Source organism: Cololabis saira, chromosome 18 (genome assembly GCF_033807715.1).
Source record: "Cololabis saira isolate AMF1-May2022 chromosome 18, fColSai1.1, whole genome shotgun sequence".
Lineage (NCBI taxonomy): Eukaryota > Metazoa > Chordata > Actinopteri > Beloniformes > Belonidae > Cololabis > Cololabis saira.
In genome coordinates, this window is record NC_084604.1 from 13850958 (window position 1) to 13869492 (window position 18535).

The 18535-nt window shown below is 42.1% G+C and overlaps 1 protein-coding gene across 20 annotated transcripts in view; it reads left to right on the forward strand.

The window, feature by feature from the left end:
- The window catches only part of afdna (afadin, adherens junction formation factor a), a 106602-nt gene that overhangs the window by 30953 nt on the left and 57114 nt on the right, over positions 1-18535 (forward strand). For 9 of the 20 annotated variants that reach the window (XR_009784492.1, XM_061746709.1, XM_061746717.1 and 6 more), the window contains exons 2-11: positions 2672-2867; positions 3029-3141; positions 3585-3742; positions 3958-4118; positions 8125-8282; positions 9840-9924; positions 10550-10681; positions 13171-13215; positions 14162-14256; positions 15529-15779. Coding sequence is in view for 19 of the 20 variants with exons in the window: in XM_061746709.1 (XP_061602693.1) it covers positions 2672-2867; positions 3029-3141; positions 3585-3742; positions 3958-4118; positions 8125-8282; positions 9840-9924; positions 10550-10681; positions 13171-13215; positions 14162-14256; positions 15529-15779 (1394 nt within the window). In the remaining variant the exon portion in view is untranslated. The remainder of the gene's footprint in view (positions 1-2671; positions 2868-3028; positions 3142-3584; positions 3743-3957; positions 4119-8124; positions 8283-9839; positions 9925-10549; positions 10682-13170; positions 13216-14161; positions 14257-15528; positions 15780-18535) is intronic. The other 11 variants (XM_061746710.1, XM_061746722.1, XM_061746727.1 and 8 more) reach the window with 6 other exon arrangements.

Sequence of the window (18535 nt, forward strand, 5' to 3'; positions counted from 1 at the left end):
TGTGGAGTTCATGGGTCTAAACCTGATTCTTGGATATATGGATTTGACTATGAGCCAACAGGATTATGGTCTCATACATTGATTCTTTTATATATATATATATATATATATATATATATATATATATTAGAATGGCTTTCAAGTTTTAGCCCACAAGCACAAATGTCTGCACTCAAAAAAAAATAATAAATAAATAAAAAATTCAATCCTTAATTGGCATCTATTGCTGTAACTAAATATTGCTACTGCCCCAATGATGAAATTGACCACTTTATGGGCGGACAATGTCACTTGCGACAGCTTCAGTGTAGGTCTTTTTGGAGCTTAGCAAAGTCTACAAAAGTGTTAGTATACAACTATACCTATGTCATGAATGTGAAGGTGTATCAGAGGCTCAAGAGTTGGGTCTTCTTATGATCTTAAAGCATAGTGGACTTGTGCTTTGCCACTGAACCTGAAGTACACGTGGTTGTTCTTGGTGATTGTACGTCTATTGGCCAGTGCGTTAATTATCCACTGCTAACTCTAAGCTGGGCTTTGTTTGAACCCAAGAGGACTAGTGTTTCCACGGCAACAGTTACTAACGGTTATGCAAGCTTGACAACAGCAACCCTCAATGACCCACATTCCAGCAGTAAATCACAACACACACACATTTGTGACTCCGCCCTTGCTCTCTATCGAAACTCTGCTCAATGTTTCCACTCTGCCTGACTATTTCCTGCTTTTTTTCTTATCACTTTTCCCCCCCTAATTTTGTCATGTTTCCTTAACATCTCCCCTTAACTGCAGGTGAATAAAGGTATATCTGGGTCGTATGTAGTTTGAAACTTCCATTCAAAGTGTCCTGCCCACATTCCTCACTCCTCAGCTGGAGGCGGTTGATCTGTCACCTTGGGTATCTTCTTGGCTTGTCGGGTTTCCCCTTTCAAATACTGACTTGGAGTCTTTGAAATACAAATATAGAATACTGACAAATGTAATTTTATTAATATATACCGTAGAAGTTGTCTTGAGACGCTTTCCAGAGACCCAGAACATGACCCCCCAAAGAAGATGTTGATGTTTTTGGAGGGTCAACGTTGATTATGTCGTGCAGGACTCAGTGATGACAGTTTTTTTTTCAGGGTCCCCTTATATTCTTTTCTTTAAAATAAAAAAAAAATCTATATTTTGATGATGCAACATTTTTGTGAAAAATGCCTTTTATTTATATATATTTTTTAACTATAAATAAATAAATGAAGTAATGGATGCATGTCAGTTACAGGTTCTCTATGCATACCTTCTTGAGTAAATTTTTTTTTTTTCTTAAAGTAACTTTACTTCTTGAGTAACTTTAGTTCAAAATACTTTTGGTAAATCTGAATGCTAAAACTTTTTTTTCTTTTTTTTTTAAATATGCTTCCTTTGACTTTCTTGCAAGGGATATAGGTAGAATTTTAAATTTTATTTTTTCTTCTTGGACTTCTTAGAGCGATATACTAAGTGTTTATATAGTTAATGTTTTATGAGCTCCAATTTGGTTTGGTTGTTTGCTTAAACACTGTTATGTAAGTTTAGCATCTTTTTTTTTGGTTTGGCTTCTTTTTCTCCCTAAATGTAAATGTTGGATGAGGTTTCTTTCATTTTTGATATGCAAGGAATGATGCTTTTTTTTTTTTTTTTTAAGTTCTTTCTAAAGGCAACTATGATGAAATTTAAGGCCACTCTGAGTTCAGCCTGAACATATTTGTGTGTACCGTAAGGATGACTTCAAGCCACAGGCACTCTGTCAACACAGAAGTGCACGTGGATCACATCAGGACTGCTTGTGTATGTTTGAAGTATTCTTGTTCCATAGTAGACTGAAGAAGGAAATGAGTTTCACACTGTGTGTGTGTGTGTGTGTGTGTGTGTGTGTGTGTGTGTGTGTGTGTGTGTGTGTGTGTGTGTGTGTGTGTGTGTGTGTGTGTGTGTGTGTGTGTGTGTGTGTGTGTGTGTGTGTGTGTGTGAAAGGTCTCCTTTGATGGGTAGCATGTGTAACATAGATATTACAGTTAAAGCATTGTTGATGGATTTTATTTGCTGGTCAGGTTACAAGGATTCTTGGAAAAAGCTCTCACTTGGTAGTAATTGTGGGGAAAACACATTTACTCAAAAAAAAAAGTGCTTTTAAACCAGGTAAACAAAAGTTTTTGTATCTATAGTCTTATCTGTAAATGTGCTTCCCTCTCACAACTGAAGTTTAACTTCTTTGCAACTGCAAAGAAGAGGTGTGTGTGTGTGTGTGTGTGTGTGTGTGTGTGTGTGTGTGTGTGTGTGTGTGTGTGTGTGTGTGTGTGTGTGTGTGTGTGTGTGTGTGTGTGTGTGTGTGTGTGTGTGTGTGTGTGTGTGTGTGTGTGTGTGTGTGTGTGTGAAAAGACCAGTTTTCTTTTGCTGCAGTTATCAAAAAAACCTTTTCTGAACGTTCACCTTACTGCGCTGTCCTGCAACAGTAATGACCCAGTTAGAGCCGCTGTGTGGGCTTTGCCTCAAAAATAAACATTTAGGTCAGTGAATGTTAACATCCGTGTATCAACATTTGTATCGAGTTTATAAATACCATTGTATCGAGTTCAGACTGTATTTGTGCAGGCCGCGGTTTGTGTTAACAGATGATGGACAGTCTTTCTCTCTCACTTTCTTGAAGGACCTGGAGTTCCATGGCGTGATGCGGTTTTACTTCCAGGACCGGGTCGCCGGTAACTTCGCCACAAAGTGCATCAGAGTCTCCAGTACAGCAACAACGCAGGACGTCATAGAGACGTTAGCTGAGAAGTTCAGGCCAGACATGAGGATGCTCTCCTCGCCCAAATATTCCCTGTACGAGGTCCACGTCAGCGGCGGTGAGTCCTGTAGATTTGATCAAAAACGGAACGTCAGTCGGGTTGACACACACGGCCAGGCCCAAATAATCCTTCATTTTGACTCACAGATTCCGCTCTTAGTGTGGATCTGTGTTCCTGTGAATTTTTTTTATTTTGTATTTATGTATTTATTGTTTTAGAAGAGCGCCAACTGGATCTGGACGAGAAGCCTCTTGTCGTGCAGCTGAACTGGAACAAAGATGACAGAGAGGGACGCTTCGTCCTGAAGAATGAGAACGACATCCTGCCCAAGGTCAGCTGCTCCATCTGCAGACTATGAATCAGTAGGCTTACAGGCAGCTGAATCATCTCATGGCTGTTAAAGAAAATAGTGTGCATCAAGTGCTTGTTGGCAACTGGCCACTGGCAACATACCCTGCATATTTAACTAAAATGTTCAGGTGTGGTCCCCTTAATGTTTTTGAGTAGACCCTTCTGTAATTCAGCCAAAAGAGAATAAATCCTGTTAGGAAAAGCAGATTGATAGTTTGAGTTTGTCCGCATTTATTCAGGTGTTCCAGACTGGAGGATGTCCATTAAAACTTGTCTTGTGTGTGAACAAACACTGCATCACTTTATTCCTGTTTTAACATAGTTTTAAAAGTAATGCCAAAGTTTTTATGCTTAATCTGAAATAGAAGAGTTATTCATAATTGTTCTTTTGCTAAGTAGATTTTCCCTTGTCTCCTCTGCCAGAAGACTCAGAGTAATGGTCCAGAGAAGGAGAAAGATGGAGTAATACAGAACTTCAAGAGGACTTTGTCTAAAAAAGAGAAGAAAAAAGAGAAGAAGCGGGAGAAGGAGTTTGCTCGGATCCCCGACGGAGACGAGCTGGCGCTCGGCCGCGAGGACGGGTAACAGGGACACGCTGGCATCCCTTCCATTCTGCATCTACGTTCTGCCCTCATGTCTTCCCACATCCTCTGAGATGTTTTTTTCTTTAATGCCTGTAAAAGACTGAACGGTCCAGAGGATGAGAGCATGATTTACGTTGTGACCTTTCTAATCCTTTTTCTTCTATTTCCCCCTGGTTATTCTGCCCTCCTCATTTCAATTCTTTGTGCTTTAGGGAAAATAGTCGTCTAGCAGCAGAGGTCTACAAGGACATGCCGGAGACCAGCTTCACCAGGACCATCTCAAACCCAGAGGTGGTGATGAAGAGAAGACGCCAGCAGAAACTGGAGAAGCGGATGCAGGAGTTCATGAGTGGCGATGGAAGGCCAGACTCTGGTATCTCTACCCACCTCCCTCAAATATATATTTTCAATTACAGAAAAATGTCATGTTTTTCCACAAAGTCTCCTTTGAAATAACTACTTGCTTAATTGCAGATTGGGAAATTTCAGCTAAATCCAGTCATCGTTATGATCATCTACTTGTGCAAATGCATATTTAATTCTCTGAGCTTCTATATTTGAGTGGCTGTCAGAGCATCAACTAGGCAAATGAAAGTTTGAGGAAAGTGCTGAGCTATTGAGAATTCACAGGTGCTTAGTGGCCTGTATTAATATGAATAGAAGTAGCTGTAAATCACTAAGATGTTTCCTGGAGCTGTCTGTCCAAGTTCATTACAGGACAAGTTAAGAGACTTGGCAGGGGACTTCCTCTCCAGCTGTATTCAGGAAAAAGAATGACAGATTGATTGATGGCCTTATACGTTGTTTTGATTTTTACTTGCAGAAATGATCAGAGGCAGGCATAGCAACATCAGCCCGAGTGGTAAAAATAAATGCCTAATATTTTGGAGTTCTCATTGTGCCAACATGAGTGTCTAGATCCTGTCTGTTTGCTCTTGTTCATGAGCAAATGTGACTTTTAATTTGGATTTTAGTGTGAATAAGAAGCATGCTTAGTAAGAGCATATAGAAAGTTTAAAAGGGTCATCTGTACAAATGTGGATCATTTACCATTATGGCGGATTGGATTCTTCTGCTGGCGGCGAATTCTGCTGTCGAGCGTCCTTTAAAACTGTGTTTAGGAGGATACCCGCTTAAACATCCGCAAACTGTTTCACAAAGTGGTAACAGTGGTAGAGAATATGATCCTACGGGAAGTCTTGATGCCAGTCAGGAATTGGGTTGGGCCATAAACTGCTTCCCAAATCCCCCACATAGTAATAGTTTTGGAGACGTTTCAGTGTTCCTGAAAGAAAACCTTATGTGAACCACGAAGTTACTCTGCAGAGTGATTTGAACATCTCAGTTATACAGTCTGGCAGTGCTTGAATCTGCAAGATACTCTGAATTTAAGCGTGCACATGAAGGGTTAAGTTGTTCTGCAGATGTTATCAGTGCTGGGTGCGCTCATCCAACATGCTGAGTGAAAAGGTCATAACACATGTTGATCAGTACTCAGGTTTTTGGTATAGTAGTATGGCTCCCAGGAGTGCCACGTGTTGTTGAAAAGTTTCACGCTTGACATGTTTACATGCACGCTGAAAAAGACGTAGACGTTAAGTGACTGACACAAACATGCTGACTGGTCGGCTGTGTGACTCAGGAGTGACTTAATCACTCTGCCAGACACACAGATGGAGCAGTAAACCAACTCTAAAAATGGCACTAACCACTGGCCACGTACAGGAGCCGGAGACACAACACCAGTGGGACAGGATCACTTGTGGTCGGGCAATGACGCTCCAGCAGAAAGCAGTATTTTAAATACGCTCATTTTATGTAATGCTTCTAGAAATCCTGTTTGCTTTGCCTCAGAGTCACTTGTGGGATTTGCAAAGGCTGTTATTTTCAGTTAACACTTCACCTTCACAAGTTTACATTATGTCTTCTACATTTTATGAACATTAGTCTTTATTTCTTCCACATTATATCAAAGTATCACAATCTTTTTTTTTTTATGAATATGGATTCTATTCATGGACAGGATTTCTAGGCGCAGCCAGGGGCCGGAGGGGATCCGGTTTGGGAACCTCAGGATTTCATCTCTGCTTTTTGCAGATGATGTTGTCCTGTTGGCTTCATCAGACCGGGACCTCCAGCATGTGCTGGGGCGGTTTGCGGCCGAGTGCGACGCGGCAGGGATGAGAATCAGCACCTCCAAGACCGAGGCCATGGTTCTCCACCGGGAAAGGGTGGCATGCCTTCTCCGGGTGGGTGGAGAAGTCCTGCCTCAGGTGGAGGGGTTCAAGTATCTCGGGATCTTGTTCACGAGTGAGGGAACAATGGAGCGTGAGATTGACAGGCGGATCGGTGCAGCGTCCGCAGTAATGCGGTCGATGTACTGGACCGTCGTGGTAAAGAGGGAGCTGAGTCGAAAGGCGAAGCTCTCGATTTACCGGTCAATCTACGCCCCTACCCTCACCTATGGTCATGAACTTTGGGTAGTGACCGAAAGGACAAGATCGCGGATACAAGCGGCCGAGATGAGTTTCCTCCGCAGGGTGGCTGGACGCTCCCTTAGAGATAGGGTGAGGAGTTCGGTCACCCGGGAGGAGCTCGGAGTCGAGCCGCTGCTCCTTCACATTGAGAGGAGTCAGCTGAGGTGGCTTGGGCATCTTTACCGGATGCCTCCTGGACGCCTCCCTAGGGAGGTGTTCCAGGCATGTCCCACCGGGAGGAGACCCCGGGGAAGACCCAGGACACGCTGGAGAGACTATGTCTCTCGGCTGGCCTGGGAACGCCTCGGACTCCCCCCGGAAGAGCTGGAGGAAGTGTCTGGGGAGAGGGAAGTCTGGGCATCCCTGCTGAGGCTGCTGCCCCCGCGACCCGGTAACGGATAAGCGGGAGAAGATGAGTGAGTGAGTGAGTGAGATTCTATTCAAATATATCACAGGAAAGTTGTAATCAAAGTGTAGGTGGTGACAGACTAAAATCTTGATTATCTATCATGATGCGACTAAAGTTGAATATAACTACGTAGTCATCTGGTGAGAGGAAGAGGATGGATGGAGACGGAGGACTTGCTGTGGCGACCCCTGAAGGGAGCGGCCGTCATCTGCTCGACTCTGTCAGCACATTCAGTTAAAATATTAATCAACCACATCTACAAGAGTTGTTAGGGATTTTCTTCAGTCATGATTATGATGTTGCCCACCTGACTTCATGTCCGTCCTTTTCCAGCAAAGGTTTCCAAGAATAAACAGAACATCTTAGAAATGGGTTTTTCCCCCAACTGCAAAAAAAAAAAAAAGTTAATCCCTATGTTTTTGGACCACAAATACGGGTTTTGATTGACTTGTCAAAGCATTGGCCGTTCCAGTGCACGTCTGTCTGGAGTATTAGTGGTGTATCTAGCGGTGGGCCAGCTCTGACAGATGCATCATATATAAACTTTGCTGAAAACAGGCAGCCTGAAATTGGTCCGAATCTCAAGTTTAGCATGTGTGCAAGAAAGGTATTGTCTTTCCTAGTTCGGATAAGTAGTGGCTCAGTATATTTTTCCAAATTTCATCAGAATAATTGGTCAACAATATTTAGAAAATTATTTAAAAAATGTTATGCAATCTGCATTGCATAAAATTGATCCAGTGAGTGTGTAAGTCTGTGTGCGTCATGTTCAAAGCCAGAAACCACTGTTGGGTTGACCTTCAAGACATGACGACTTGGCACGTCGCCGTGATCAATACGTGTTCATATAATCAGGAATACCATGGAAAACCCTTGAGACCCATACAGTATACGACCGCATTCATTATTGTAACCCGTGTTCTGATTGAAGGAGGAAGCGGTGTATCACATGTCCAAAAACACCACTGAGCTCTCGGGACACAAGCTCATCTCAGATGGACAGGAAGACGTTTAATGCTCAGATGAGTCCTTTCTTCAGCCGCTTTACGGACAAACGGATGGGTGTTTTAACTTGAGAGAGACCATCCAGGCTGTTATCAGTGAAAGGAGCAATATTTTGTCGGTGTCGGTGTGTCGGTTTGAGTCGGTGTCTTTCCTGCAGCAAACAGTTTTCACATCACTGCCAGTTTTTAAAGCCAGGGAGGAATTTTCATAGGTGCTAAGCTAACAGCTACTCAAAATTTGTGTCATAAGGGATCATATTTTCCTCAGTTTGAACATTTTCTACGTTTACTTTGATGTGAGACCTGGGTCGGGGGGGGGGGGGTCACAGAGGGAGGTCCACATATCTTCAAGGCTCCTTTATTTGAAATGTTGCTTTCAGACAGCTATGTTTTATGATTGACCAATTACTAGTAAGAACATGAAGAAAATGCTTTTCCTTGGTTTGATGGCGGGAGAGAATAATCACCAAAATGCTCTCGTGTTTGCAGGGGGCACTTTGAGGATATATGCCGATAGTTTGAAGCCAAACATCCCCTATAAAACCATCCTGCTCTCCACGAGAGACACAGCTGACTGTGCTGTGGTGGAGGCACTGGAAAAGTACGGGCTGGAGAAGGAGAACCCCAGAGAGTACTGCATTGCTCAGGTAACAACGCTCTTCTTTTCTTACTGCAACTTCTAGATTCTGCTGTGGATCTCAATCTGCCAATAGTGTCACTCAAAAGATATTGTCCATCCTCTTTGATAACAAAATCTGTGTTCTCGTTGAGTTGAACTAGTTTTGGTTTTCGCAGCATTGGCAGTCTTATTGAGGATCTTAGAACGGAGTGTCTAGCTGTCATTAAGTGGTTTTTCTCCAATAAATTCAACCTTCACCCTCCATTCTCATCTATTAATAGTTCTATCATTTTTTTGAGTGGCCAGAGAGAGGAAAGTTGAGGACACACACACACACACACACACACGCACACACACACACACACACACACACACACACACACACACACACACACACACACATTCTTCACCCATCTGTCAGATTGAAACAGAAGTCTGCTCGACCCACAAACTGTCAGGAGGAATGTATTTCCATTTGTTCCAGACTGACTGCCATACCTGCAGTTGGTGTGTGTGTGTGCGTGTGTGTGCGTGATGGTCAGCTTGGCTGCTTTCCCCGCAGCCTCTCACATCTGTCTCTTCTGATGGGCTTTGGTTTTGGCCATTCGTGTGAAATAACTACTGTGGTCTCAGCCAATACAGCAGAAAATCCTCCTGAGACAGATCTCTCTCCCTCGCTCTCGCTCTCTCTCTGTCTCACTGTCTCTCGCTCGCTTGCGCGCAGACACACACACACACACACACACACACACACACACACACACACACACACACACACACACACACACACACACACACACACACACACACACACACACACACACACACACACTTGCACACAGAGTGCTGGCAGATGTAAGTCCATTAGGTTAGTGAGGATTAGAAATGAGCACTGGTGAACTAGCGAGTGTTTACAAACTAGTGGGACGGCATTTACGGGGGAAGAGAATAGCAGCAGTGATTAAACTGACATGCTGAAGTGAGAGGCAGCTATAAATGTTGCAAGTTCTCAAGATAATAAAGAAAAAGCTGCAGTATACTGTATATTAACAGTATTGACAGAATCTGAAAGGGAATGTGACGTTGATCTTTGACTCAGAAGTATTAGACCCGTCATGATGGTGACATTTAAGACTGTCACAAAAATAATGTTACAGTAATTAGTTATTAACTTGTCCTTATTCACTTTTATGCCACCTTTATAGGTAATCCTTCTAATAGTTCATGATTTACCAAAAACTCAACACCACTTGTTTGGATTTGATGCAAGATCATTTTGCTTTAAGCTTTTCAAACAAAAGCTGCACATGGCGTATAAATCACGTCCACAGCAGTGGGCAGTTGTGCGGTGAGATTGCATCATCAAAGTGGCATTCACCAAATCTCCCTGATAACTATCATCATTTGTGGAAAGAAAACTGAAAATATGACTATTCCGACAGTTTAAGGTGTTTTTAAACCAGTGAATGAAGACTGAAGTCTAAGATGTCACCATATCTGCATGTTACTCGGTTACATTTAACAGTTGTTGGTATTTTCTTTAATTGCTTAGGAGACTGTTTGTTCTGTCTTCTTCTGTTTACAGCAGGATGACAAGTCAGGAAAGGAGGTGATTCTGGATGATGCAGATTGTCCACTGCAAATCTTCAGAGACTGGCCAGCTGACAGGGGTAACACACTCACTCACACTGTCACACTCAAACTCAGTGTCATTTGCCCCTCAGTTAGTGTAGTGTGCTGCAATCCCACTTTCATTGGTTTATACTGCCCCCTTCTGCTGCCTTGCAGTCATTACAGTTCCTTCTGCAACCACAGAAGAGTTGGTTATTATTGACGCAGTTTGAAATTATTTATGGTTTAGAATTTTATCCATAAAGTGCTGTTTTAGGACAGAATAGCGCTGGAGAGTGCTAAGAAAGAAGGCTCTCATATATGAGTGAGTGCACAACAAATGTACAGAATTTACAACATTCACCGTCAAGGTGAGCTGCCCCTACCAATGTTTTTTTTTCTGTGCTTTAGTCAGACGTATCGTATATGTAGAATTAAACATTTACACGTGATCGGAGCAGTTTTGCATTTTCTTTATAAAATACAAAATATGTAACTTTAAATTAAACTTTAGGTGGATTCCCAAAAGTTTTGGAGGAAAAAAAAAAAAAAGGTGATGGGTTTAGCACCTATTCTGAAAGCCACACATGGTGCTCAGTCAGTAAAAATAAGATCCAGACTGATTTATTTATTTATCTGAAGGGTGTTGAAAGTTGTTACAAAAGTCGCATCTTCATGTGTTAGGAGCTTTAGTGTTCCAGCTGAAAAAGAGACCTCCCGACTACCAGGGGAGGAAGGGAAAGAAGGTGGACCTCAGAGGGAAGGACGGCCCCCTGCCGCCTGAAAAACTGCCTTATTTGGTGGAGCTGAGTCCAGGTAGGACACGACACACACACGCACACTGATGCATGCACACACACACTGATGCCTGCACACACACACTGATACATGCACACACACACTGATACATGCACACACACACTGATGCATGCACATGCACACTGACACTGGTGTTTCTCCCTGGAGTTTTTTGAATGTTTTCACTGACAGATGCAGTCGCTGCAGTACAAACAGCTGTTTGTACTGCATGAGCTCTGTTGTTACAGCTTAGTTACAGTAAATAAGATTTAGTTTTAGCTCCAGGTTAGTCTCTTTCTCCGTTTTCTGGCAAGGCGGGTGAATCAGGTGTCATCATGTTATGATTCCCAGCTGTTCCCATCACCACTCCTGTGTTGTGGTTGCGATTGCTGCCACTGCAGTGTTGTTTTTTTCTTCAGTATGGAAAACTGCAGGTAGTCGACACTGGCAGCTGTAATAACTGGCTGCATTTCATGCGAAAGTTGCCTCCTTTTTATCTTAATTTGAGTCCCAATTTGGATGAAAACTGCAGCTTCTCTTAATGCATCATTTTCCCTAAACCTTTTCTGAAGTGGAAATCTATTGAAAAATGCACAGTTTACTACTAGTTTTTATTAATAGGTTTACCTCTCAGAGATAGAATAGTGAGAAATTTGAAGGATGTGATCCAAATGTTTTTGAAATTATATGCAGATTAAAATTTATGAAGTCCTGCTAGAGGAAATGTCCCAGCCCACGCTGGACTGTTCAAATATCAGATTTAATTATGTAAACAGACAAGTTTGGTTTTAAGCTCACGTTCTTCTCACTATTGAAAGGAAAATCCCACATTTAAATCTCCAGGTGTGTTATACATTTGTAATAGCATAATGGTTTAAGTAGGAGTGTGTTTTTTCTGTCAACATTAGCTTCACATAGTGCAAATTATACATCTGTTGTAGGTTTTTCTTTGACAGAGCGGTTCCAACAATTTGTCACTTACTAACAGACTTTTTATTAGGTTATTTGTTAGTAGTTTTTTCCCCCAAATATATTATTGTAAACAGGAAAATACAATGTCTAACTGAAATGCAAGCTCTCAGGGCAGGTTGATGGATGACGTTTTCAAAAATAAGGTAGGTTATGGTAAATATAAGTCATGGAACATCCCTGAATATTAGTTATTTTTCAGGGCGTGTCGGAGAAAACTGCCCGAGCCTCGTTAATTGTAACATGTGCTGCCCTAACAGCTTGTTTCTTTCAACTGATCCCTCACTTTTTATCTGCCTTTTTGTCTCTCATCCTCATATCTTTAACACATCAGGCCGGATGGGGAGCAAACACCCCTCAGCGCCACTCTTGGGTCTGATCTAGGAATAAACTAACACTCTTACTTTACATCACACTGGACTGCTGTTTGTAGATGACAGCAAAGACATGACATTGATTTGGTGGCTGTCCTAATAAATGCTTGCTGGGGTTGTCTGTGTGTAAGTGAACGAATGTTTGCTGTTTGTGTACTTACAGTTGTGTGAAAAAGTGTTTACCCCCTTCCTGATTTCTTATTTTTTTGCACGTTTGTCCCACTTAAATGTTTCAAATCATCAAACGAAATGTAAACATTAGACAAAGATAACATAAGTAAACACAAAATGCAGTTTTTAAATGAAGCTTTGTATTATTAAGGGTTGTCTGATATTTACATTTGTTTGATGATCTGGAACAAAAATAAGAAATCAGGAAGGGGGTAAACACTTTTTCACACAACTGTATATGGTCAATAACTATTTGCTCAAAGTAGTGGTAGCTCAAGGCCAAAAATAAATTGCTGTAGCTGGCTCAAACTCATTCTGTTAAGTGATCCCAGTATTTGATAAAAAGGAAAATATGTAGCATCTATGAAAAGCTGGAAAGTTACATATCAGCATTTACATCTGTATAACATATATTTGATTACTTCTCCATCGTTGAAGCACCCACAAAGCTGTGTAGACTCCTGGTTGGTGTTTTAAGCCTCCGGAGACCAACTCTTGGTCTTGAGTCACTAGTGTGGCCTGTGCCAGATACTGGTAGAACGACATCTGAGATTGCAACGGACTCGAGAAGAAGTCCTTTTGTTGACAGACACAAGCGGCTGTCCAAGCTGCTCGCGATTGATTTCTGGAATTCAGAATTTCAGTTGTAGAAGGTGCTTCAGCGTTGCCACCATTAAACGGCCCTTAAAAGTGTTTACATGGTGTACTTATGGAAGTGTGTGTGTGTGTGTGTGTGTGTGTTTGTCGTCCATGCAGTTAATGGGTTAACTAGGCTGCATTTTCCTTCCTTGCAACATTTTCACCCTCTGCTATGTGTCTGTTTTCTTCCCTACCTTCTTATGGCATGGTACGGTTGTGTGCGTGTGTGTGTGCGTGCGTGTGTGTGTGTGTGTGTGTGTGTGTGCGCGCGTGTGTGTGCACCTGCCTCTGGGGGTGTGTTGGGCCTGTGCATGTGTCCTTCTGCCTCCGTGCCTGCCTGCCTGCCTACTGTAGGCCGAGGGAATCACTATGCCTACTACGCCTATCGGCACCACGAAGGTAAAGCTGCACTGCATCTCCTCTTGTCTGTTGCTGGGGTCCTCGTTTTCCTCACCCTTATCAAACACAATCCCCTGTTAATGGCACATTTTTGTTGCACATTTCTTTTTATATAGTTATTTATATAGTATCCTTCTGGCACATCCATGCAAGTGCCTGCAGGATATGTAACAAACCCTCGAGTTTCTTGTGTTTCTACTGAAACAAATTAGATTTGAAATAGAAATTAGAGAGGGGGGGGGGGTTCAAAGGCATTTTCGTGGCATCACTTATTTGAAGTTTGTAATCTCAGAGAAATGCTTCTTTAATTTTCTTATTTAAAAAAAAAACAAGAAAAACTAAAATGAAAATAATCAGGTCATTAATAACTAATAACTCAGCAGCAAAGACTTAAACATGATGTTGGGACCAGATGGACAAATATGTACAAGTATAGTTTAATTACCTAAGTAGTTGAATAATGTAATCACACAGCTTGATATTATTTGTCTTTATTGATCAGCGTTTTAAGGATAGTTCCACGGCCCCTTGTTTGAATTTTCTTGACGTTAATCTGGAGTCCGAGTCGCCTTCATAGCTGCGATTGGTCATCTGGAGTTCTCACGGTGCTCGTTCATTTCCCTCCGAAGGAGCCAGCATCTGATCCTCTTCTCTTCAGTGTACTAATATGCTGCTTTGCTTTACTAAACTCTTCTCACTAATAATCAGAAACTGCTTCGCAGCCCACCAGGGATTCACATTCTGCCCCACTTCAGTAGAGCAGGTCCTAGTGCACAACAGTTGGTAATGAGTCTCTGTGTACTAGGGGACTTCTGTTCAGCCACTTCTCTGCGTAACAGTAAAGTGGCGTTAAATTTAACAGTAAATAATAGTGAATTTGATCAGTTTAAAAGCTGTGATGCAGCCACGTTGGTTGCTTAATCTGAGAACGTGTGTGTGTGTCCAGACGGGTCGGACTCGCGGGACAAGCCAAAGTTGTACCGGCTTCAACACAGCATCACTGAGGTGGGATCGGACTGCACGGACGACGGAGCCATCCAGGTAAGCTACATACAACGCTAAGTTTTATTAGCTGAATCTTTGTTTGATGATTTAAAAGAAGGTGAAACCACGTTGACTTTTATGTACTGCCACTGTATGGGGCTATCAAGCGGTGTATAAGAATGTATCTTTTAAAACTTGAGGCTCAGATTTATTTTGTGCAGAATCAGGTTTTACTTAGTTAATGTATGTCATTCATTCACTTCATTTTCTGTTGGTTTTCCAGGTCTTTGTTATATTTAATGAGTTTTGGTTAATATTGAGAATACTTGAACAGTATAAAGTGATGTTAATTTCCACTCTCTGTAAATAGATACGGCCTCTTTCATTCCTAAAGGTTTTCCCTCATCTCCTTCGTGACTGAGTCTCCTTGCTGAAGGGGGGTTCAAATTGAATTTTGTGTGCTTTTTAAAACACTTAAATACATATTAACTTCTGCTCTGTGAGCATTACTGAAAAACAACTTTTTCTTTCATTTGAATCATGCACATTGATGCACAGCAGCGGAAGCTCAAGCAGGCCAGGCATCCAGCACAGTAGGGACCTCAGTTGCCAGTAACTACGGTAACAGGATAATAGTCTGATTTAAGACAATAATTGCCGTTGATCTGGAGCCAACCAAACTTGTGTCCCTGAGGGAGAGTAATCCTGACTATTCAGGATCCACAACTGTCAACTTCAGCGGTTGCTCGTATGACAACACTGATTGGGTTTTAAAGAAGTTAGATACGGCTACAGTATTGATTGTGACATTATTATTTCGAGTATTTCTGCTAGTGATTGGATATGGATGTGAGGAAAGTTTCTCAGCTCAAATTCTGTTATCAGGCCATAAAACAATCAATAAAGTAACATTTATTTAGCTCATTGGTTACAACAGCTACATCTATTTAGTTTTACCTAGTGTTTGTAGCTAATAGCGAAGCGAACGAGGAGGCAGCGTTGTTTTCCTGGATTTGTACATTCAGCCTGTGGAGCTGAGAAAAGCGCAGCTACTTCCAAAATGCGTGAAAGCCTGCATTCTTCTGTGTTGGAGAAGAGCAAAGAGCAGCACTGAAAGTTTTGCTTTATTCAGTTTTTTGTGTGTTTTTTTTTTTATCTTTTAAAATAATTATTATAATATAATTTTCTTCCCAGATGCTTCTGTTTAACAAACCATCCTGCATGTCAGGATTTAAAGTTTCACAAGTAATCTAATCTAAGTTAATTTGCAGTTGATGAGAAGTGTGTTCAGTCGTATTCCGCTCATGCATCTGCTGCGTTTGCCTCCAGCTGCTCGGTCCAGGGATTCTACCCCACCACTGCAACCTCATGCACAGCGAAGGCATGGTGACTGTGACGCCACACGGGCCCGATGCAGACACCTTTGTTGATGGACAGCGTGTTACCGAGACAACGGTGCTGCGCTCCGGCTCCACCCTCCAGTTCGGCTCTGTGCACGTCTTTAAGTTTGTGGATCCCATGTTCGACCAGGGAATGAAGAGAGAAGCAGCTGCCATGATCAGGAGCCGGAATAAATCTGGGTGAGGAGAAGTAAAATGCTGTGTTTGTTCATTTTCCCACAATCCCCTTCCCATATCCCCTGGCATGCATGCTTTTCTTGAATATGTGAAGAAGAAAAAGAAAAAAAAAACCCAGGGTGTTGTTGTTTATGAAGGGAGGAGAGGATGAGGTTTGGAGTTGGCAGGCACAGCAAGAGATGAAGGGAAGAAAAAGAAGGGGGAGGAGGCAAGTCTCTGGTAGGACGGATGGAGAGAGTCAGGAAATGAGAGGAGAGGAAGAGCCAGAGGTCTAGGGTTATGGCAGGCAGGCTGCCCTCTAATCTGATCAGCATGGTGTTGGGTGTGGCCTCCAGCCTGCTGCAGTTTCACAATGAAAGAACATGCAAAATAGGAGGAGATGTGAGCGTGTCGGGATGACTGAAGGATAGGAGCTGTTGATTATGCACTTCTTTAACTGTGGATGACTAACACTGAAAGACAGGAAGATTGTAAGTAACAAACACGTGTGTGTGTGTGTGTGTGTGTGTGTGTGTGTTCTTCTGCATGAGTTTGTGATTTCAAATGATTCAAAACCAACATGTGAAGTAACAGTTCTTGGTTTCTCTGGTCTACCTCGCTTTGCTTGCTTTTACCTGTATCTGTAATACAACTTTGTTCAGTTATTTGAGAGTATAAACTTTTTTTGAATGTAAAAGCTCATCTTTATGAATGGCGCACAAGGAAAAGGAAGAAAACATTTGTATAGAACTGTAAAGTTTTATGGGATTTTTATACATATTTCTTGACTTTTGTCGACATTCGTCATGGATGGCAGGACGTCTGAGTGACGAGGAGCGTGTTTGTGAGGCTTGAACACCGAATGGAAGTACACAGACTTGATTTCTTAGGTCAGATCTTTTCTTTGAGCGTCTGAACGGGGACATGAAGCTCGATGCACGATATTTAACGTGTGGGCTGCAGCCGTGTCTTCACACATTCCTGTGATATTTGTTCAACTCTTCGGTGCATGTTTACATTCCAGCCTAAACCCCCATCAGGTGATTTTGATTAGCATTTAAAAGCAGGGAGGAAGAAGAAATCAGAAAGAAGACTGGGCTGTAATAAGAACCTGCAGGGTTTGAGGCCTGTGGACCCTGCTTGACCCCCCCCCCCCCCCCCCCTTTTTTTTTTTCTTCTTTTTTCTTGAAGAGATTGTTACAAATGTTATATTTAGTCCTATATTGCTCTACAATTTCTACAGGCTTTGTGTACCGTCAGTTAACATAGTACAAAACAGAAACTAAGTTACCATTGGCCTTAGATTTAAAAATGTACCGGTAATAATTTATTTTCTTGTTTGGTGCAAGGTTTAGATCGACCAATATCAATGCCATATTTATTTGCAGACTTTTTTTGAATTACTGGTGAAACAGTTTACTCAAATCTAGAGCGTTGTCATCCTGACCAATGTTCTAATCCATGTGATTTTAATTGTGGGTAATATGTGTAATGATCTGTAATAGTATAACGATCCAGGACTAGCAGATTCTCCTGTTGTGACAGAACAGACTGGAAACCAGTACTGACACAAAATTTCGATAAAAATGGAAATGCTCTTAGTTGATCTCTATTCTCAGATGAAGTTTTCATATAACAATATTGTAGTTTGCTGTTGGACGTTTTGAAGTTTAAAACCCAGTTTCTCTCTCTGGGAAGCCCTTTTGTACTTCACCATTCTGTTTTCTAGGATCAAAATATGCATTGATCTAACTAGCTGCCACCGTCCTGGCTGGCATACCTGGTTTCTCTTTGTAGTTGGAGGTGGGATTTTTATCTGAAATTAAGTGTTAATTTAGTATCTAGATAATTTCACCTTTCTTTCTGCCAAACAATTCCCTCTTTGAACTTTTTGTTGTGATTTCTTTGCCCACAAACCTTGTTTTCTTGATCCACTCTCATTATTGTTTTTCCAATAAAGAGGCCAAGTAGCAGACAGTATCAGGCAGATCGGTTTGTCTCCCTGCTCACGGAACCTAGTAAAGCCTGTAGCAGCTGAACAGCCAGAAGTTTCCTTCAGCGCTATAAAAAGATCGGGCCGTAGTGATTTACTGCCAGACATCAAAATGATTCTTTGTGGGCCTCCCATCATTTAATAAGGTGAATTTAGATATCTCTGATCCGTGCCGCGTCCTACCAAGTTGAGCACGCTTTCGGTGGTAGTGGGTCACAGTTGTCCTCTGACTTTGTTTTATGGGATTTATGGACCGGGACTTGGCACAGTCAGGATGAGGAAGCTGTCTGCCGTGGAAGCTTTGACTCTGCAGCTTGTTGGTGGCTTCGTTTTTAGAACCAGATGGCCACCACTCACTGGGACCGGTTCACAGACAAGCACGAGTAATGTGTGCTCAGGGTGCAGCCATGGGTTTCTGCTGGAGAACGGTGTAGGGAGGATATCCCAGGGATAATACTTGTATCTGCTTTTTTGAACAAAAAGTGGATCAAATAGCACTTGTAACTCTTATTTTCCACCTCTCAGCTAAGTTGAAGGGGTTGTGCATTTGCATTAACGACAGCCATTGTTTTGCACACCTTACTCTGGTGTGCATGTGGTGGTCGTAGCGCTTCCCTTTGGTTTTCTGGGCTGTTTTCCAATCTTGTGCTCTCCAGACTTGCAAGGATGCATACTTCAGTCAGTCTGCAGACCCGTCATCATGTCAAGGCCGATTACAGCCACAATCAGCAGATTGGAAGTTATTTGGCGTTGGTTTTTGGCAGTTGCACAGATGATCTTGTAGTGA